Source organism: Adelges cooleyi, unplaced genomic scaffold (genome assembly GCF_023614345.1).
Source record: "Adelges cooleyi isolate 19-005CV unplaced genomic scaffold, UGA_ACOO_1.1 ACOO_flye_CR_arks_rails_tigmint_CR_PRNA_2, whole genome shotgun sequence".
NCBI lineage: Eukaryota > Metazoa > Arthropoda > Insecta > Hemiptera > Adelgidae > Adelges > Adelges cooleyi.
This window is the reverse complement of record NW_026095860.1, coordinates 1,084,449-1,108,173: the sequence shown is the minus strand read 5'-3', so window position 1 is coordinate 1,108,173 and position 23,725 is coordinate 1,084,449. Positions and strand designations below refer to the sequence as shown.

Below are 23,725 nucleotides of genomic sequence, written 5' to 3'. Positions count from 1 at the left end.
TATTGTTTCGTTATTCGTGAACAGACATTCTTGTATTATATATAGTATTGTTATAATTAAAATTTGTTATGTATAGCGTTGTCTGAATATATTAACTAAACAGGAAAGAAAAAAAAATTGTACAGAAAAGTGACAAAAATATATTACATTAAGTAATTTATTAGTTAGACATATTAGTATATTATATTAATGTATTAAAAATAAGTCGTTGTACAACTAATGTGTGTTTGATATAAAGTATTGTTTATTAGTGTTGTTTGCTGTCAAACGTTTGTTTTATGTATAAGACATTTTTTTCCAAGCGTGTTATATGGCTACGAAACGACGATTATGATTTAAAATTAATAATAATAATATATTTATTTGTAATAATATAATATTTAAAAAAAACAAAGAATAAAAAAAAAAAAAAGAGAAAAAAATATATACATATAACTGAAAATCGAAAATGGCTAGATACTTACTCGGTATGTTTTCTTTTTTTTTGTAAATAGTTTTTTAACCAATTCAATAGGTGTATTGAATTTTTTCGTTAAGATATTCGAAAGGAAAAAACAACAAACATTTTTCTTCAATACTCGGGCACACTATTTTCGACGATTGTTATTCATATTGTAACAACAATTATTGTAATAATAATAATAATAATAATTAATAGTCGACCGCGATAAAATACAGCTATGAATGTAATAATAATATTATATCTTTGTTATTAACGTTGATAATTATAAATGTTTGTTTTCAGTAATATTCTCATCCGGGAACACCCAGACACCCTACGGGATATATATATAAATATATATATATATATATATATATATATATATATATATATATATATATATATTAATTATTTATATAGTAATAATATATTACAATAATGATTTTTGAACTTATCCATTACCCTTATGCGCGAAGCCGAGGGACGAATTTAATAATAATTTACAATATTAACGTTTTTTTTTTTTTCCAGAGCATTTTCCAGAGCTTTTTTTAACCCTTCACCAATATTATTATTATTTAACATCAAACGTATTGTAGTGGTGCTACTGTTTTGACTTTTAACAGAACCGTTTGTTTTAAACCCACAACAGTGTCGGACCGGTCGAGTCGGCTCTGGAAAAATACTTATAAAATAAAATTATGCAAATTTGATGTCTCCCCCCTCAAAAAAAAAAAAATAAACGCTTTTTAAAGAAATATACAAATACAACAGTAATAATAATAATAATAACAAATTAATTTACAAGACAAAAAAAAAAACAAACGCATACAATGTTTGCTCGGCTCAAACAATTTTTGTTAAAAACGTTTTCATATTACTTTTAAATCTTGCCCGCGGTTTAGTTTGTGTGACGTTTTTTTTTTTTTTAATTTCATTTATTTTTCCCAAACAATATTGACATTGCGTTTTTCTCCGTCTTGGGCCCCACACAAGACGCCTCCATATCATTGCATATCGTATCTATATGGCGATAATTAATAATGAGAATATCAACAGCTCTATTTTAGGCAAACATAATGTTGTCGAATTTCGGTTTTTCAAAACGCACGACGGTTTATTTTAACATTTTGTTTATCAGGTACACACATCAATCATATAATAGCAATATTATATAGGAATTACACATTATTATTATTATTATGTACATTATAATATACAACCAACACACACACACGCATACGAAGCAAACCCCTCCTTTCTCCCGTTTTGGAATAGAAACAAATACATCCTCTAAATAACACACCCCCGTCGGACACAAACCAAGGGGAAACATTTTCATACAAAAATGTTTAATAAATAAATAAACAATATCTTTTGTACGACGTTTTTGAGACGATATCTCTAATAAAATAAAGGCCAAGAAAAAAAAAAAAAACGATAGTTCCGACCCTGTATTCTTCGTTTTCCACCACTTTACACCACACTTGAAACTTGTCTCGTCTTACGTCTTAGGATAACCGTTGAAAATCACTTGTACCGCTGTTCTGCTACTGCAACTGTGAAAATGGAAACGAAAAACTATTTCATCGTCCGTCAAAATTAGCACCTCCGAAAATTCAAACCCCAATCCTTGTTGATGACCCTTCCAGGTACTCTCAAGCCCAACCCGGACGTTACGGCTGAACTCTCTTCCTTATCCATTATGTACATCATCGTATTGTGTTCTGAGATTTTGTTGGCAAAAAAAAAAAAAAAATGAGTTAGTGTAAAACTAGAAAGAGATCTATCTGCACTCCGGCGAGGTCGTTCGAATCGTTCTCGAGACAACAGTATTATTGATTATTGTTCTTATTGTTCTTATCATTGTGTTATCGTATCATCATCATCATCCCACAGCCGATATGACAAAATAAAACCAGATAGCGCGCCGCTCAGATCGGCCGAAACTCAACGCAGTGTTGCCAAATTGTAGCGCCGAAAATATCGCGCACGCCGTTTACACACAATAACACTGCTAGCTGATAACAAGTTACTGAGATTAGATGTTACTGATAACAAGTTACTGAGATAACAAGTAGTCGGTAACATAACAGAGGGATGTGTCTGATATAAAATTTCTCCTTATTTTTTTTAGAGACTGCGAACGGAAACGACCGGCGAGAGAGAAGACTTTTTGTTTTAATGCCCAAAAAAAAAAAAAATTATTATCATAATACACCTATTTTTTTTTTAGAGTTAATTTGGTTTCATTTTCCACCTACAATTACACAATATAATATACTAATTACCGTTAATCAAATATATATATATATATATATATATATATATATCGTATTATTCGATAATAATTTATTAACAGAACAAAAAAAAAAATTAATAATATTTAGGTCTATATATAATAATAATAAATCATACATAATATAATTATTGTAATGATTACCGCTAATAGTAAAAAGAGAAAAAAATATATAATAATAATAATAATAATAAAAATTACGAATAATGAGATACTGATAAAATTGCGTAAAAGGGTTAAAAATTACATGTTATTTTTTTTATTATTATTAAAAAAAAAAAAAAAAAATGTACTACAGCTTTCGAAACAACGAAATGTTCGTATATTATAATAATAACATATACCTCTATATAAACTTTTTTTTTTATTTTAATAATAATTTTATAGTCTGCCAATAATATTTTGTCGATCAAAAATTGTAATTTTATTATAATAAATTTGTTTTTTTTTTCTTATCTAAATCTTGTCACCTCCGCGAGTTACTTAGGTACATATTAATTATGTGTGTGGCCAATCACCAACGTATATATATATAATATATATATATATATATATATATATTAAATACATAAATAATAATATAATTAATTAATAATAATAATAATAAGTTATACAATTCAATAAATTGTTTTTTTTTTTTGTTAAAATATCTCTTAATCTTTTTAGTTTTTTTTTTTTTTAAATATAATATATTATTTATATATATTATGGTGTGACTAGAGCTGAGTATTTGGTGGTGGACGTCGCTGGCTCGTTTGCTGGTGGTAGGTATACACACACACACACGAAGGGGAGGATCTAAGACGGAGATATTATTATATATATATATATATATATATATTAATTTAATTTGTGATAGGGGGGAAGTCGTTGTTTGTGTCTGTGTATCATTTTTTTTTTTTGGGGGGGGGGGAAGATTTCTCCCAGGAAGTCCGGAGAATCGGTCCTGGTCAGAATTTTCGAAAAGCTTCTGTGGTTGTTGCGCAGGCTATTTGTTACATACACTTGACACCGACGGTGACTTTTTTTGGTTTTTGGGAAAATTTTTTTTGGTTTTCGTTTGTTGTAGAATAGTTTTTTTTTTTTTGCTTGTTTGCGTTTGTCATCATCGTTCGTCGCCGTTTTGTTAACTTTTCTGCTTTTATTCGCTTCTGAAACACAACGCCGAAATCACAACGTTAAATTATTAAAATATCAGCAACAAAAGTAGTGGCACATACAAAAACTAAAAAAATTATCGACACGGATGTCTTATAAGGGCATGGTAAGTGTCACAGTTCTGATGTCATCATGGATGTTGGAGGAGAATAATATATTCGTTTGAATGTTTGAAATTACCATTAAGTTGGTGGACAATTTTTTGACTTGTTAATAGCCAGTTAGTTTGGAATAATTACTTTTGAAGTTATTCAATTTCCAAACTTAGGGCGCTCGCAAAACTAATACATCAATCCACCCTTTCTAGACTTTAATACAACTTTAAAAGTAATTATTCAAAACCGGTTAACGACCAATTTCTGCTAACTGTACTGGTTTTAAACTGGTAATTTAACACATCGGTAGTTAAAAACGCTATTTAAAATAATTAAAAAAAAAAAAAAAAGATAAATATTTGGCAATTGTGTAGTATTGTACAAAAATGGCTCCCAAAAAGAAAAACTACAAAATAGTAATTATTTTCCAAGTAAACGAGCATTTCAAGATAGATACTAATTTTTCGATTTATTTTCGGTTGGTTTGGTCGAGTTGGTTTACCCAACCAAACCAAACCTGACCTAAATAACTGTTTTATTTAAGTAATTATCATTAATTAAATTTAAAACCTATTGACTACCTTGTAAAATAAAATCTTTTTGTTAATTTAACGGTACTTAAAGTTAATGGTATATTATATCTTAAGAGTTGGTGAGTTCGGTTAGGTTAAGTTTGGTCGGGTAAACCAAACCTCCAACCGAAACCTAACCAAACCCAACGAAACCTAACCAAACCCAACGAAACCTAACCAAACCCAACAACCAAACCTAACCTAAAGGTATAATATACCATCAGCTTTGATTTTTAAATTAACCCCAAGCCGTATAGTAACTAGTATACTTTGCTATACTTACATCTAAAAGACCATTTCGGAAAGAGTGATGCGGCATGTGGACAGTGCCACGCCGCTGTCGCTGGATCCGGATTGCACGCTGCCTGTGTCGCTGACCCATCCGGTGACGTCCACTTCGTCTGCAAGATAACAAAACCAGACGATTAACTAATATTAATTTCACAAACACAAACCGCGATACGGGTAATTTATTTGTCAAATAATAACCAAAGAGAACAAGATAAACAGCCTGTGCGGGAGAGAGAGTGAGAGGAGAGCGGTTATATTTTTCGCCGTCCAAATTGGCCGTCGCCGGTGTTCGGTATCTAATCCCCCGTTAATCTTTGCCGGGCAGGAGGAAGACGGTAATAATAAATACAAGCCGGAGGAAGACAAACCTTGTGTGGGCACGGGGCAAATACAGAGGGATTGCCGTTTTCTCCAAAGGCAATTTATCCGTCATCGGTGCAAAACCAAAGCGTATAATAATAAAACGTAGAGCACAAGCGGCGTTGGCAATTTATTACCCCGCCGATGAAACGGATGTCCTCCTACTGTTAGATAAATCTTCTTTTTTTCGGACCGGTTAATTGCGTTCGATACTATTTGACATTATATTATACACTGGGTAGGTACTAGGTGGTAGTACAGAGGAGTAGGTGTGGGGTAGTAGGTAATAATAACAACCGGGGTGCGCACTTTTAGATTGGCTACGTCGCCGCCATAAATCACCAACAATTTGGGGGGGGGGGGCACTACCGTGGCCGCCGCCGCCGCTTATGTTTTTTGGCTTTTCGAGGCGAGGCCAAGTACAAAAATAATAATAATAATGTTATATGACTATATACAATAATAACAACAATATATATTATAAAATATGTACATAAACAGTAACGACGCGGACATTTATAATATATATATATTACACACGGGCGACTACGACGGTGGAATTCCCCGGTTTTTTTTTTTGGGGGGGGGAGGGTTAGGTCGCTCGCACGGTAAATAATGCGCATAGTTTTTATGCGCTATAAATTATATCCGACCACCAAAACGAGTCGGTTTTGATTTCCGGCGTGCCCCCCCCCCAACCCCGTACACGGTACGCCCCCGCCAAAAGATTTTGATTTATCCCTCCGGTCGGTTTTCATTTCATCCCTTCACACAACACCCTTGGCATGCCTCGAAAATTACAGTACATTCGAGAGTAGCAAATTCGGGTCAACAAAAAATTCACTCAATCGTTAATGTGTGCTTCATTTGACTAAGGGGGGGTAAAACGCTAAGAGTATCCGCACTCCATGCAGATACAGTGCAATACACGGACATGTCCTGCAATCTAATCCACCGTCTCTCTTAGAATAATTACACTGTTCTATTCCCAAAACAGTCGAGATAATTACAGTTTCCGGCGTGGTACAAGACAAACGACGGCCAGGACAGAAAACGCAATTTCGGCAAACCCCACCAAAAAAAAAAAAAAAGAAACAAAGACCAATTAAAGTTTACACGCGGTGAAAGTAGAAGCGACCGACGAGTTGTCGAACACATATAGAGTAGTATTTTCGGAGGGCTAAATGTTTTCTCTATCTTTCCCCCGTTGCTTTGTTTTTATTATCCAAAAGGATTTAGTGCAGGCTAAATAACAACACCGTTTAGACGAGCGGCTGCTGCTGTTCGCTGTGGCATTTTCGCTTTGAACAATGGAAACAGAAAGAAAATCGAAGGGGACGAGAGAGACGGAGACAGAAAATAAACTCTCCCGAAGACATCGAAATCGAAACGTTTTCGAGGCACCGCCGACCAACTCATTCATTCTTCTTTGTAATTATATACACACAAGTATTTTCCCCTTGGAATTTTCTTCTGTACTCAGTCGACCGCGAGACTATAATAACACTAAGACCTATCCCCTCGTCTCAAAAACGTTTTCTCCAAATTTCTTCGCCGGTGTGGAATGTAGGTTAGGGTGGGGGGCTTCGTTAATGCACGGGGTAAAGGATACAAGGTACGAGCCCAAAAACGTTTATTAGCCCTTTTTGTGGAATTGCCTTTCTCCTCGACCCCCATTCGGGTTAGAAAATTACATTTTTTTTTTTTGTATTTTATAACGATAATTCTCGAAGGCCAAAAAAAAAAAACGGAAAGAAAGAAAAGGAAGCCAAGTTTACAAAGACCGAGTTCGGCGGACGCGCGATTAAAGAATGTTTTTTTTTTTTTTAAAGCGAATTCAATTATTATTTTCTCCGAGTTGTTTAAGACGCGCCCAAACGCCAATGGCTAATTAAACGTGAAATGCTTTTTTATAATTATTATTATTACTTTTTTTTTTTGTCATCTCCGACCTTTAAAGAAAAATTTAAGGATCGCTACGTACTCTCGCCCCCCCCCCCCTAATCCCCGGGTCTCGTCTCGTTTGTTGTTTGTTCAAAGGAAAAAAAAAATATTGGAGTGACAACAGGGAGAGAGTGAAAAAATTTCTCGTTTATTATGTGACTATTTGCCGGGTTTAAGCAAATTAAAAATCCAGTGACGGCTCTTTTTGCCCCCGAGACGTTTGGCCGGGGTATGGAAACAATAATTGCGGTGAAATTGGTTAATTTAAAACAGCAACCGAGACACACACACACAACACAACTGTTGTGGACTAGGAGCACACCACTTTATTGTTAATATTATACAAAAGCCCGAGCTTGATGACTCTAATGAGCAACGGGTCTCGACTACAGCGACCCGCGTCTTCCATAATATATTAATATTCTATGGGATTTTTTCTTTCATCACTTTTCTGTATACATATATATATATATATAAAATGATAATATACGTTTTTAATGAATAACATGTTTTCATTAGAATATATACATTGTTTCGACAGACCGTCTCTCGAGTCTGTCGGATATGTTTTTTCGAGAGGCTTAACGTCGAAGCGAGCACAAAAAACTAAACACATACACCTAATATTATATGGAAAAAAACTCATTAAAATAAAAACGAATAATATTTATTTAAAAAAGCTCAACGATATCAACACCCAGCCCCCACACAAGACCGGGAAGGTATTGTTTCAACAACGCTGTTTTACAAAACGGATGGAAACTTATTCTTTATCTCTATACATGTCTGAAAATTAAGACTGAATATAGAGTGGGATTATATCATATAATCGTTTACAGTTTCCTCAAAAATCTATAGTTAACATACATAGATATTTTTTTTTTATTAAGGAAACAAAAACATTCAACAGGTATCCGAAACATATGTTCATTATGTTCTTGGAATTGCCAGGTAAGGAATATGATCAACCCAATCAATATATCTACTCTAGTGCCAAAAATAATATTTTTAACACATAATTGCAATGATTTTATTGATATGTGTGTGTTGCCTGTCGTCAACACCGAAGCGTTTATTTAAATATGATTTTATCACTTTAAGTTAAACGATTTCCAATATGTTCGGTTCCTTCAACTATGCTCTCTAAAGGTTATGCCTTGTCATTGTCGCTGAAGCCAAGTGACTATAGCCAAATCTTTAGCAGTTTCTTTTGGTGCCTTGTAATTCATACAACTAGTGTGTGACATAAAGCTCTCAAGGGTAGATGTTCTAGATCTTACTGCTGCAGCTATAAGGTTAATAATTAATTTAGGCCTATAGTCGTGTACAAGGTGTAATCGACTTTATCGACTCAAGTACAACAAACGGGCCGGCTGTCGAGGGTTGTTCATACCGGAGTGAGCGTGTCCAGGGTGACATCCGATACACCATTCGGGTGCAGCAGACGGGAGCGAATTAAATTTCAGACCCTTTCGGTTCGACCGTTTTGCAATTGGAATAATAATAATAAAACGTGTGTCGGCCACGTCCAGGTGTTGCTCTCACACAGACAATAGAATTATCTTCACATTGACATGCACACACCCCATTGGAAACGCGGGCCAGTGTCCACCGACGGATCGATTTCATCGTTGGTTGCGCTCGTACAAACCCACATAAAAGCCCACACGCAAAGGCTCACAAAGGCATATCGACTGATAAAATGGGGCTGAAATCATTAGCGAGGAAACTGTAGAATCGGAACCGACGCTTATGGGATCAGGCAAGGCGACTCACTACAGCCCGTATTGTTTAACATAGTCTAGAAAAAGTAATAAGAGAAATGTATATAGGAATGAGCTTACAACGACACTCTACAGGTCTGCTTAATAGAGAATCACAGATTGACAATGAATTGAAGCTAGAATCCTGTCTGGAAACAAAATGTTTCTTTGGACTAATGAAACTGTTGGCTAGGATCACAACCGCTGACAAGAGATTTAAAGAAACAGCTTAACACCGCCTATTGTTACACGTGGGGCAGAAATTTGGTCAATGAGAAACCCTTAAATTCTCGTATTTGAGAGCAAACTCCTACGGAGCTGTGAAGGATACTGAGACTGTAATAGGTTACATTGGAGCGGTTGATGAGATGGAAGTTGGATAGATGATCCGAATTGTTTCTGACACGAATATGTGTTTTGACAACTGTCTCCTATAAGTGTGATAATTTTTTCGAGCGTCTCTTCTCTCTCACTGGCCATACATAGAACACATATGTGTGCAGGCTTACCCGATTCGGATATGGACGGCGACGAAGAAGACATGCTGCAAGCGGACGAGGTCGTGGACGCGCCGGACGCGGTCGTGTAGTTGCTGGACTCCGACACGGACCGGCGTTTGTTCACGTTAAGCGTGGTGGTCAGCTGTTCCAGTCTCCGCCTGAGGAATCTGTGCTCCCGGCTCAGAGTGTCTTTGTGAATCATTTGCTTTTTCTCCTGCGACTCAAGATTCTGAAACAAAAATAAATGCCAACGCTATTACAACGGCAATTAAACAAGGGTAGTAGTTTCAGGGATTCACACAGAGTGCCGTATAATGAAAAAGGTTGGAAGGAATGGTGGTAAGATTTCCGCCGACAGACCCATACAAGCTACATAGGCCAGTCGTTTGTCGTTTCCGCTCGTTTATAATTCATCAGCTGCGCGGCGGAAAACAATTGCGACCGGTGCATACAAAGTGGTCGTTTAAAAGTAGTCGGGCTAAAAGTCATCTAATGGCGGTTGCTTTCCCCGGCCGGCAGATACCGGAAACAGACGGGCGCCGGGGATTTATAATGCGCACGGTGTTAGTACTTTGTTGAGTTTGTACAAACCGTGTTTGCCAATTCTATTTGACCGCCGTTCGCGCATCCCGCCTCGCCCCGCCAAACATACCCTCCTCTAGTTAATCACCTCTGCTCTCCAATTACACAAAAAAATCACACAAAATACAGGCGAATATAAAAAGTTCCTTGAAGAGCGCAAGGCAAAGCGCGCCGCACCGTCGTCGTCTGGTAATTTATTACAAGCGTCGACAAAGGTTATACTACGACCAAACCACGTGAGTTATCGTGTCGCCTTATCTCGCTGTGTTTCCCTACCTCTCGCCGTGAAATTAAACTATTAATAACGAATGACTTTCAGAAAGCGCGTCTACCGGATACAGCGGAATTAATAATCTGACAACACCAACTGCCTTTGGGCATAACAACGGCGGCAGCAGCAGCAGCAGCAGCAGTGGTAAATACAACAACCACCACACACCAGACCCTATCCCTCCTCCCTTACAAAATATCCCTTTGGCCCTGTGGTCTGGGTCCTTTGGAAAATACACACGGATAGGTGGGTATGAAATTAAAGTCCATTGTCTTCTTCGTCGGAGGGTACAGCCAGTCATCAACTCGCCCTGGTCTCCGTATCCTTTCCCGGCAGACACCACGGTAATTTCTCGTCGACATAGATTATTTTTCGGCTTTATCTTTTATAGACTATTGCTGTTACTAATGATCCAGCAATAACCACAACGCGAAAGAGAGAATATATCCGACCGGTTATATTTTATTGGACGGCGTTCCGAATAGGCAATATGGCGGCATAACTGCTTTGCTAGTACACAATATGTTGCATAGGAATACTATGACAATAATACTTGGCGCGATGACAACAGTAACGTTAATATGTTATTAACTTGGGATTCGATAAACCGACATGGGAGGAGGAGTTCGGCCAAAAACCTTACCGACGGTAAGTATTCAAAGCCGGATTTGCGCACACGGTTCATTGAAAAACGAACCGTGTAAGTCTAACCAGAGTCGTCTCGAGAGTGAATCATCTGGTAATCCCGGCTTTAGTGACGTTTCGATTTTTAATTGAATTACCACACCACCGGCGGTAGTAGTACACCGTGATGAATAAGAAGAAGCACGGGAGCAGGAAACGCCGGCGGAGAGGATCAAAAGGGAAAAAAGGGAGTTGGACTGTCGGAGGGGAAGCGGAATATAACGACGGATAGCCAGCTTTTGTCGACTTCAAAGGCCTCTCTATATCACGCGAACGGTTCCCTAATGACTTTCGTGTCTCCGATATCGATTGCGCTGCCGAAAAGACCTAACCGAGACACGTTATTATAAACCGCAGCAATGGAAAATATTATTGTCACCGGCGACGACGGAGGCCGGGCAAGAGTTTAGAACGGGTAGGGAGAAGCGAGTAGAGGTACTGGAAGAAGGTATAATATACGACGGGCGTGTATACTATGTGGTGTGAGATGGAGACATTTCCACCAACCCTTCGGGCGGAACACGCGGCGGCCGATGTAGAGAGAGAGAGAGAGAGATTCTCCATTGTTAGCGGTTTATTAGAGCAAAATTGATAGCTCACAATCGCTGCGGCTTTATATCCATATACGATATTCCTTTTGAAAGCAGATAGGATTTTCGCCCTCGAGCGCTCTGCACACACATACACGCCCGTTAGGTACCCTCCTCCCTTCTTTTGTTCAGCTCGGCCAACACGTTTCCTATTATGTCGGCTATGGGGATTTTTTTCTCCCTCGATGTAAAATTGACTTTACAACATATTTTATAATGGCCCCTTTTTGTTGTCACCGGCGCGGCGTTCAAACTAGTGTATACCAACTATACCTACATATACAGTATACTTGGGTTTAAACGAAATGATGGTTGTATTCCGTTTAGACTTTAGTAAAATAAATACCGAGGTGGCACAACGACGACGTCCGACAATAGCGTGTTGAGCAGGCGCTCAAAAGGGTTTTTGCCGTCGACGTTAAAACTTTAATCAAACTTCGATATTATACGAATAACACCAACAGCAGCAGCAATACACAATACACTTGGAAGCGCAGCAGCATAAAGCCCACGGCCAAACAATAGGCGGGCTTGTCGGTCGCACACACGACCGCGCTGCAGAGACGTCGTCGTGTTTTGATTAGAGACCATTGTGCGCAAACAAGTCTTGTCGAGGAGCAAAAGGCCCAGTGTAAACACAATAATATAGTGATGCGAACGGTATACACGGTGTTTAAGACGGTGTGGTGTTTAAGACGAGGAGCTGCTGTGAAGAGTAGGCGGCCGTCCCCTACCCCCACAGGTTGTTACTATATATATTATTATCATTATCGTTGTCTTTTGTCGACTGTTTGCTGCTGCTGCTGCTGCCGCCGTTATTTGTGTAGCCGGATGAAATGATGATTGATAACGTCTCTTAGAGGTCTGAGAAATCGCTGGAGTACATTGCGTGTAAACGACACGGACAACGCCACGGTTGGCGGCAACTAGGTAACAGTTGTGAGAGCTGTGTCCCCGTCGTCGTCATCGTTAACTTGTGTATCATATTATACACGTGCGAGTATATTATCTCCATCCACTCGGGACCCGACCACCGGAATAGGTGTATTATGCGGTTAATTTGTCAGAGAGCGAACTAAACGGACAAGAAATATGATGACCACGAACGACCGGAAACCCCGTCGAGAAGCCGAGAGAAAATCACATTGTGTTTAAATTATCGCACATCAAAAATGTGTCCAAAAGACAGCGCGCGTTTAAATTGTATTTTGCCGAAACTGCGAGCGCTGTGAACGGACAAAGTTAACGCCCTGCCCCCCCCCCTTCCCTCTTGCCTTCGGTTTAAAGCGATTTTCCCCTCTGAATAATAATAATAATAATAATAATGAAATCATATTACCGGGTGGCGTCCTGGTCCATTAAAAACGAGAAAAGCGGCGTCAAAAACCTTTTAATCCGCCCCCAAAGTGGACGGGGTAGGGGGGGGGGTAGGCGTCACTCGGTTCTCGATGGTAATCCAATAATGTCAACTGCCTGATCGCCTTGACGCTTCTTCACGCTGATAACACGTTCAAGATGTATATTGTATTTTTGTTGTCTGTATATTGATGTGGGCTCTTTTTCCCCTTAACATATATGTACGCTCGTTTTGGTGTACTACACGAAACTGGCGCGGGCAAAAAACGACATACATCCGTCATTTGTTGGATTCCTGGGATTCTTCTCCCTTTCGCCTTGGCAAGCGGGGCGCTCATTATACCGAAGGTCCCGCCACCAGGCTCTACCACTATGAGCGATATCGTTTTTCTTTCTACTATTTTTGCCAGCACAAACTACTCTACGCGGGTCTGGAGGCTACAAGTTAAATGGGAAGCGGATAAAAAGAAAAAGGGAGCCGAGGAAGTTCCCGAAAAATATATCACAGTCAACCTGGAGTAATCCCATTTTGGCAGTTACACGTCGCCTTCAACAAGATATTAAACTATAATATGACTCTTGAAGAGATTTTTAGCTGTTATAAAAAAAAAGGAATACATGCAACATCAAAAATATGCTGCAATTGGAATAGCTCGAGTAAATAATTCACTCGGCCGCTGTGCGTGCTGCTGCTAGTGATTCTGCTAGGTAATGTTTTTCTTTTTGACAAAGTCCTTTGGGGGCTTAAGTGCTGTGCTTTGCATTATTTCTATACACCACTCTAGCTCAGGTCAAAGTACAGACTAGGATATGGATAGGCGCGAGAAGAGTACAAATTCAAATACACTTTTGAGTTTTCTTCGTTCATCCGGATGTAACACGGTGTCCTCTCCGCCGTTTCGCCACTATGTGTGTGCACAAAACAACGATGGCAAATAAAGAACTAGAGCTTTTTGGTAACTCGATGAATGTAGGCGTAGAATCCAGCGCGGACTGGAAGGGTTTTACTTCGGGTCAGCATGCACGGCTACTAGAAATATGTTTTCTTTTCGGGGGGGAGGAGGTGGGAATAGCTTATCCGGCGCATTTGCAGGAGTAAGGCTCACGTAGACCGCAAGTTATTGGAATAGTCGTACACCACGGAGAATTAGGTTTTGTATTTTCAACCACTTTGCCGCGGTCGACCAAACACACATCCGGAGTGCTTTTCCCGTTGCTATCCCCGGGTTGGCCGGAGAATAGTAATAACAACACCGGGTCGGTTTCCGGCCGTTTGGTTTTAATTCCGTAGATTTTGCCGTGTAACGCAGCAACAAACATGAAAGGATTTCACGCCAAACGCTCGTTCGATTAGGCGGACAAAAAAAAAAAAAAAAACAGTATAGGGGCGGCCGTGTGCCGGAATGTGCACGGGGCGACGAGATGAAATTAAAAGACCGGAGAAAAAGGCCACGGGGAGAGAGAAGAGCAGCAAAAAAAAATCCAAATTTCAATATAAATGCAAATTACTTTAAATGTCGCCGTTTTTATCCGGCTGCAACGGCGAGGCACGTTCACCAACGATCCGGCTGATCACACACACACACACACACACAGGTTCCACCACACGCTACTTTTGGAGAGACAGATGGAAAATTTGATTTTGGTTACAAGTGCGAGAAGAACGAAAAATTCCAACAAATAAAACCGACAGTTTCTACGTCGCTCCCGCCACCCCTCTCCCCCCGCCACGCGACAGAACACAATACATAATTTAATAACCATCGGGGCTACTTTGGAGCACCGCCGCAAAGAAGTTTTCGTCGTCGAAAAGCAATTATAACTTTAGCTGGGAAAAATAAATTGGCTGCCGTCGGTGGTGGTCCGACACTTTTTGCGCCGCGACTAACATCGTAATTTCGGTCTTAAACAGTTTACGCAGACAGGAAATTGTGCGAAGCCAAAAACGAGAAGGGAAACCCGGGCAAAGGGAACGTCTCACTACTTTGCGGCGCCCCTCACTCGGCTGTTGCCACCGTCTCCGCCACGTTATACCAATTAAAATCTTAATATAAAAGTAGTGCACGCCGGAGAAACGCGCACAAAAGAAACACCGCTGCTACGGTCACCCGCCCGCACGCCAAAGTCGGTCGATTTATATGCGGTAATAGCGTACATCCAATAGATTTTATTTGTACCGGCCATAACTGATCCCCCACGGGTTTGTCGTTATCAATTGTTTTCGGCATGTCTTGAAAATTGTTGATTTAGGATGCGCAGCGGATCGACCGAATGTGTCGGTCAGAACAATTAATATGCTTCACTAACAAAGGTAAACAAAATCAATCAATAGCCGTTTCCTCACAACCCTGGCTTGCACCAACGTTTACGGTTGATCCTTTGAAGGCCGCTCCTGCCACGGGAACATTGGACCTACTACGGCAGTAGCATTGTCTGCTAAAGGATGATTTCAACACGGAAAGTGACTACTTTTCGCAAAACGACCCATGTGAAGAAATCCACTCATTATTTTTAACCATCTATAACTGTAATAGTCGTTCGGTTAGGGTTACCCTCCTCCCCCTCCCCGAAACAATAGAAGCGCTAAACGAGTTTCTCTAAAAATGTACGACACCTATACTTGCCGTGCCCCCGCCGCTGATCGCATGCCAGTGATTAATATGCCTATAGCTTGCTTTAAGATTTAATTACATACTATAGCACAATCGATACTGGGGCGGTTCATTTAACACGCATGTAACTGTCGGTGACAGGTTGAAACAACGACTGATTTGACCTAACCGGACGACGAAGTTCGGTGTTAATAAATGCCAGGAAGATGATTTTGAGCTTGCCTTTCCGGCGGATAGACCACCGCGGACAGGTAAAGTTGGAGAAAAAAAAAATCAGGATTGTGTACATTTTTACCGGCGATGTGATGTGCAAAAATGCGATGTGGTGTGCGGATGAGAATCGTTATGGAATAAAATACAAAAGAGTGAGAGAGAGAGAGAGGGGGTGGCGAGTGAGTGGAGAAAATTTTCACGGTGGTTCGAATCGAACAAAACTAATAACGGAACAGCCAGAAAGGGAGAAGAAAAGCCTTGGTTGGAAAACGTAACATCCCTCTGACAGGAGGGGTTTATCCCCGCAAGCAGCGGGCCATGGTAAATACGTGACGCGAGCGCCGATTGGTTTTGACACGGCGTCGAAGTATTTCTTTAAGAACGAACGGCAAAGCTCACACACGCGTCGAAGAATAAGTCGCTCGTTCGGTTGCAACAACAGCTTTAGCCGCCACATGTATAAATATATACTATTACTATATGGAGATAGATAAAAACGGCGAGGGTACGGCGGCGGCGCAGATTGGTTTGCAGGGTAAACGTGAAGAACGGAGGTGGAAAAAATGTGCGCTTTAAAAGCGAAATAAAAACCTTGCCAAAATAAAAAAAGAAGAACAAAGCGCACAACGGAAAGAAATATATATATATATATATATAAAAAAGACCTCGTTCGCTTTGGTTTTTTGGCGGAGGGATGCAAAGGAGGGGTGGGAGAAAAAACAAAACGACCGATTTTAAAACGCAGTCAGTGTTCACTAGGTTTGGCAGACCATATGGTATTGATGGAAGAATCTCGAGATAGAGGTAGATTGAAGATATTATTCAGTAGACTTTATAAAGTGCCGATAAAAGTAGGATTACATGTAAATGAAGAAAAAAACGGAATCTATCGTTTTGTCAGTCCATAAAAAATAGATCAGTATGAATTCAGAAAAGGGTAGAAAATTCAAACAACTTTGGTACGAGTCAACAGCAAGAGTTTAAGCGAGAAATAAATGTTACTCGTGGACTTGTGAAGTTGAAAAATTCACGAGCATTATTATCATAGGTCTGACACTTGGCCACTAAGAAAAATGAACGAAATTCTAAGTTAGAATTTATGGCTCAATTAATGATAATTTGGACATATTGAAGAGGAAAATTGTGATGGGCTGGCCATGCAGCAACGATGGAACAGATCCCTACAGGAAAAATACTTATGGGAACAGTTCGTGGTCGTTCTGCTTGGAAGAGCCCAACGAACTCAAGAAGAAGAGTATTTGTATTTTTAGAACCAGAGACAAATCCAGTGACTTAGGCGATAGTCCATTGTGTTTTGTGGCGTATTCGACGTACCAATTACTGAACAAATAACTACACATCGCAGTTAAACGTTTAAATTAAGATTTTGCAGTGCATTGTCTACAACCCTACTAACTGCTGTGAATAAATAGGAGGTATGACGTCCTCTGGGGTTATAGGTTTACACAAAAGTAAGCCACTGCGGAATACACCACACACGCTTGTTATTTATTATTATTATTATTATTAAACCGTGTAACTATAGTTCATACAAGTATAGGCCACATAGTTGGATACACAAACGGGTGTATTTTTTTATATATATAAAGTATATACACATTTTTTTTTCCATGAAGGGTGTATTTTTATGGTACTCGCTCCGCCGATGTAATTGAGGTCACCCGGGGCGGAAATCTCGCGGGAAATCGCTAAAGAGCCAGGAGAGCTGTGTGGCAGCAGGGTAAACCGAATGGAGGAGAACCGGGAAAAACCGCGTTCGCCATGTCATCCGCAAATTGCAAATGCGCGGAAAACTTTGGACACTGTTGCCCACTTCGGGGACTGCCCGGGGCCGAGTTCTCCGCGACAAGAGGAGTGTAGTGGTGGCGCACATACTATAACAACAACCGTCGGCCGGTGGCACAAAACAGGTTAGGTTTTCAGACCCCCCCCCCCCCAAACGGGTGGCCGATTTTGACAACCGAAAAAGGTATATTAATTAGAGAGTTGTTTCCACAAAAGCCCGTAGGCGCAACGAACATGAAATTAAAAAAAAAAAAAAATGTTAAAATAACAGCAACGACCGAGCCGACCGGAAAAGTGTGTACAACTGTTGAAAAGTTCATTTGTCATTTTTTGTTAATATTGACGGAGGGGAGAAAAATATTGAATACCACCGTTGACGACCACGCTCGCGGCCCTCCGAGGGGAGGGTGAACCTCTTCATCGCCATTGTTCATCTGCGACCGTTGGAGAATTTTATTTTCCATTAAAACACTCATCCGCCCGGCGCGAGCAAAACGGCTGTACGCGGATTATACATTACTCCTCCGCGTTGTTATTGTTGGTTGTTTTACGGTACATCGGTTTATAAAAATAAAAATCTCTTCTATGTAAGATTTTAGACTGTTATTTTTTGTCTTATTCTCCGTTTAAACTTTATTAATGAACCCTATACGTCAGCGGCGGCGACGTGGACGACGGGGCAAAGACTTTATGATTTTTTTTTTTTTTGAAAGAAATATTAACGTCGGACGGCCAAGACGGCGAGAAACGGTGGAAGAAAACGAAAGAAGGGATGAAAAAATAAAAAATCCCGGCCCGCAACGGTCGGATGAACTTTGTGATTTGCAAAACAACAGCCGTCGGGTGCCATTTATTACTTGTCTATTGGCGAGACCGAAATCCTCGAGGGTAAAGGCCATAAATCACTCGGCAATATGGCCAAACCAATAGCGGGGTGCGAGGGCAGGGGAGAGAACATTCGATCATTTTGTCGAGTTTTCTTCTAACAAACGACTGGGAATGATTTAACTCGGTCGAGAGAGAACAGAAACGTTAAGCAAATGTGCGGAGGTAGCGGACGTGCACGAGGGGGTTGTGCACCGGCTAAGGTTTAACAATAATAATAATAATATGCACATATGTGATATGCATTAGGCTGGGTCGGAATGAACGACGTTTTTGAAAGTCGGCCCCCTATATATTATAATATTGTATATACAGTGTGTATGTACGGTAGTAGCAGTAGTATATTATTGGCGTACGGAATGCTAATAATAAATAATAACAACCGGAAAGGAAACTACCGCGTGCGCGGCGGGGTGGGGCGCTATTAAATTATTTATTCAATTCGTCGGTTGTACTGTCAAAAGTTGTTTTCGAAACCGGTGCACTTAATATGCGGCCAAAGTTTTCTCCATACGCACACGGTGCGACCGGCAAAAAGTCCGTCCAACCGGGGTAAGGGGGCAAAACACATTTCTATATCGCATTCCCACGGGACCACCGCCGCCACCACCACTGTCAAGGGTCAGGGAGAATACCACTGTCAGTCACGTACCGACGGCGGCGGCGGATGTGAAGTCCCAAACACGCTCGCTCGCATATATATATATATACAAGCTATGATAAATACTAGGTCCGCGGTGGACGAGGAAGTTTGAAAGCGGCGAGGGGGGGGGGGGTAGGCCGAAAGCCTAAACTTCCGAGTTATTACTTATACACATCCGTTTTCGACCGGAAGTCATTTGGACTTTTCGACCGACCCCCCCCGTTCGCCCTACTCGCCCACGCTGCAAACGACCCCGGGCCGACTCTCGACCGTTGGCGTTTTTGTCCTTCGTAATGCGTTTGTATGTAAAAAATAATAATAATAATAAATAATTCTTCGACATATTATATTAGTATATTAGTATTGCCATGGTATGGGCAGGATGATAGGATAGTACGAAGGGTAGACGATTTTTTTTTTTTTGTTTCATTTAACTTTTGCCACAAACAGCTGTTGTTTTTTTAACGAGGGTTGCTATGCTCGATACAAACCGTACACGAGGGCTTTCCTCCGTCTATCCGAAATCCGTCGCTGCTGCCGGCGAATTATTGGTTTATTTTTTTTTACTAGACCGCATCGCCTATTTTCGGATATATATTTTTTTACACACACAAGACGGGCTGCACAGTCCGTCCACGCGAGTAATTCGTCTCGAAATCGACCTAACCGTCGACGGGGTATAACGTTTAACAACCGAGGATCTCCCCGAGGGGGGGGGGGGGAGGGGGATTATTCGATGCCAATTTTCTGTACATGCGGCGAACGGATGTGCACAGACAGACGCAGAAGGGATCAGTATTAAGTACGGTCGCGTGAATCCATACCGCGTTTTCGACACAAAAATGATCTACAATATAAATATATATATATATATATATATATATATTTCTAAAGGTTTCCAAGCCAATTCTCCCGAGTCTTTGCGCCGCTCTCGCTGCTTCTACCCTATCTCTCGCCGCTTGCTTGCTGGCGGTAGATAGGAAAATAGTATATTTTGTAAAAAAAAATATCGACATCATACGCTTGTAACGGTGGTGGGGTAAAGGGGCAAGAGAATATCTGTAGTAATACCTGTCGCACACCGCGCGTTGAATAAGGGCTGTCAATTAAAACCGAAGCTCTTCGGGCGGGCACGATGGCGAAATAATTATAATATGTATTAAATATACAGTGTGTTGGCCCCGGAGATGAATGCGCACCGGGACGAGGTGACAGGGACGAGGCGCACAACAATAACAGATGGGAGTTATATTATGCATGAAGTTATCCACCATAATATTATATCCGAGAGGATAATTGATCACTTAGAAATAGAACGGGACACGCTAATTGGACTGCTGTTGCAAGAGAGGGGCGAACCGGAGCAGAAGACGAGGCTGTGTGTATAATATGCATATTATATTGAATATATATTATTATTAACATGTGCGCTCCTCCGCAATTCGAGCGTTAAGTTTTTAACGATAAAGCCCTAAAGAAAACCACCCTCGTTCAATGGGTGTTATATTATTACGGCTATTATATTATTACACCTGCACGCCGGTGGAAAGCGCATGCTAACGGAAACGAGATAAGTCGGCGGTCGATAAATCTGTTAAGACAATGTCAGTACCATCACGTGACCGAGTTAGGTCGTTTTAGTCGAAAACAAAAGCCCGGCAAGGTCGAGCCGTTTTGTAAATAAAATTAATTTCCAAAACAAGTTTTCTCCGTTTATCTCCCGGCCGAAAAGAGCTCAGCCCGCATACAGAGTTGCGCATCATTCGGATAAAACCGTATCTGAACAACTATCAAGACAACATAATATTAGTTAAGCAAAAGTTGTTCGAATAATTTTGCAAAAACTCCAATCATTTTTCAATCGAATAATATTAAAAAATAATTTTTTATTCGAATAATAATTAGTTTTAACCCTTTCAATTCCAAATTAAATTTACAGAATATATTATTTTTAATAATTACCACAAGACAACACGAAATACTACATTTAAAATTTCCTCGATACTTACAATTATATAATACACATGTTTTTCTATTAAGTTAAATCTTTAGTACACGTGCAAGTATTATCACAAATATAAATATTAAACAAAAACAAAAAGGTTGCGTACATTGTAATGTGCCTAGAGACCGAAAGGATTAAAATTATTCGAATAATTTTCATAATAATAATTCGAAGACATTTTTCATTAGAATTATTTTAAAAATATTTATTCGAATCATTTTTCGTTTGAATAATTTTCAAAATAATTATTCGAATCAATTGTTATTCGAATAATTAATTTTAAAACTATTCGAATAATTTTCAAAATAATCATTCGAACAATTTTTCATTCGAATACTTTTAAAACTAATTATTCGAATCATTTTTCATTTGAATAGTTTTCAAAATAATTATTTGAACAATTTTTCATTCGAATAGTTAACAAATAATTATTCCAACAATTTTTCACTTGAACATTTTTAAAACTAATTATTTGAATCATTTTTCATTCGAATAATTTTCAAAATAATTATTCGAATAAGAATCAGCACAACTCTGCCGGCGTCGTACAAGACCTTAGCGTTTATTCGCCTTATCCTGGTAGAAAACAAGAACGACCGGGGTTGGTCCGAAAAATCCTTTATTTTTCCTTTCTCTTGTCTATGTATACACGATGTGTTTAATATATTTAAATAGGATATGCCCACTCCGCCCCGGTCGCAATTCTAAGCTTCTGGCGATTTCATCACGTCCCATAAGGCTACGGGTTTATCACCCTGACGAGAAGCGCAGCTATAATAACAATATATATATATATATATACAGTCGTTAGACATGTGCCTTTTATACAATACAAGGGCGGCAGGCAGGGCAACAAAAGAAGACTTGTCGACGACCGCCTTTCCTCGGGGAAAGAGTTTTTTTTTTCTTTAATTTAATTTAATATAGTATAGCTGTGTGTTCTTCTTCTTCTTCTTCTTATTGTTGCGCATACCGTTATTATCGGCTTTATTCGCTTTCAAAGTACCGGCGGAACGGCTATAGGGCATTAGTAGGAAACCGGGAGGGCATTCATGCGAAAAGGGGAATCCCGAATATATTATTATTATCATTATTATTATTATTGTTATTACTATGACTTTGGCCCCGGTTATACATGGGTTTTTTTCCCCTCTTTTTTTTCTATCCAGTACACGCCAAATTAATAATGGAAAATCCCGGCCAAACTGCGGCGCCCGGACAATCGCACGACAAAAGTACTGTAGGCGCGCATTGGCAAAATACACGCTTTGGCCGTTCCCAAAGAACATCATACTATTACAGTAGACGGAGACAAAGGTCGTTGCCGGCCCTACTCGGAATCGGTCTCGTCCTGCGCTTTGTACACGCGATATTATGCTGTACAAATAGCGCTGCTACTCGGAATCGCAATGGCCGAAAACATTTTTTTTTGGCGCAAAACATTTTCGAAACGCTTTGAAGTGATCCGTCCGCCATTGACCGGCCGACGGGCCGAGGGGGATGGAAACCTTCTCGGTACCGTCAAGTTCAAAGGGTCTATAATATATATATTATTATAATATAAGGTTTCAAATGTAAAACAACGGCCGTTGCAAAATATGTAATTTTCCCTCATTTTTTTCTTCTTTTAAGGTTTTCCTCAATACCTTGTTCGACTATAGATTTGGTTGAGAAAATCGCAAATCTTATAGCTCCGTTCCAGATCCAGGTCTTCGGTGTAATTTCCAAAGACCTTTCCACTGAAATAGCGAAATACAGATAACATTTCTCACCTCTAACGTTCGTCGGTAGAGTGCTACGTGTCTCGCCGAACCGATATCCAAATATCATTGCCCGTTTTACCTCTTTCGGGTACCGTTTCTGATTTACATGGACTACCAACATTGAAGAATTCGGTGCATTGTAATAACAGTATCAAACGGTACAGAATTAAACGACACAATAAAATGCCAACCATAAAATATATATATCCTCCTATCCCTATACAAACCTAACCAGGAATTACACACATGCACAACGTTGTTGACGCTAACCCGGTTGGTTTTTTTTTTTTTTGTTATCCTGTAGAGCCGACAATGTTGTTTTGCCCCGTGTATGCCGAGTAATAATAATTATATTTATTTTAATTAATCCGCGAAGCGTGCCGACAAAGCACAACACTCGCCCTCACACGCATAACGCTTTTAACGGGATTAAAAATTTCAATACTGCTCTCAGGCGGCAACACGGCCGGGATGTGTATAAATCCATATTTATATATATCACAAAAGCGTCCTTTCCTCTCCCTTTTTCTCTCTCCCCACCCCCCTCGCTCACTAAGGCGGCCCTACAAAATCTGCACTCTGCGATTGTACTCGAAAGTATAATATAATTTAAGATAACGCCAGCCTCGTAATCCGAAGCATATGCGGGCACGAATTCCAAAAGTTTCCCCAAAGGCACACACGACACAAGCCAGAAGCCCAGAACCTTACTCGAGACCACCCATAATGGATCAGTCCATTAGACCTCAAGAACAAGCCGGAAGTGTGAAAAAATGACTAGTAAATTATTTTTTACCTTTGTTATTAAAGCAATATCAATGACTTCGATTGGCACGTATCTTTCGGTTGACCTAAAATGGACAGTTTTTGAGACATGCCAAAAATAATGTT

At 39.8% G+C, this 23,725-nt stretch overlaps 1 protein-coding gene across 1 annotated transcript in view; it reads right to left on the bottom strand.

The window, feature by feature from the left end:
- Positions 1–3,287: 3,287 nt before the first annotated feature.
- LOC126833671 (max dimerization protein 1-like) overlaps positions 3,288–23,725 on the bottom strand; it is a 123,910-nt gene continuing 103,472 nt past the window's right edge. The window contains exons 5-7 of the mRNA XM_050565126.1: positions 9,434–9,653; positions 4,850–4,967; positions 3,288–3,892 (exon numbers count right to left, since the gene is read on the bottom strand). Of these exons, the coding sequence (XP_050421083.1) occupies positions 4,852–4,967; positions 9,434–9,653 (336 nt within the window). The 3' untranslated portion in view covers positions 3,288–3,892; positions 4,850–4,851. The remainder of the gene's footprint in view (positions 3,893–4,849; positions 4,968–9,433; positions 9,654–23,725) is intronic.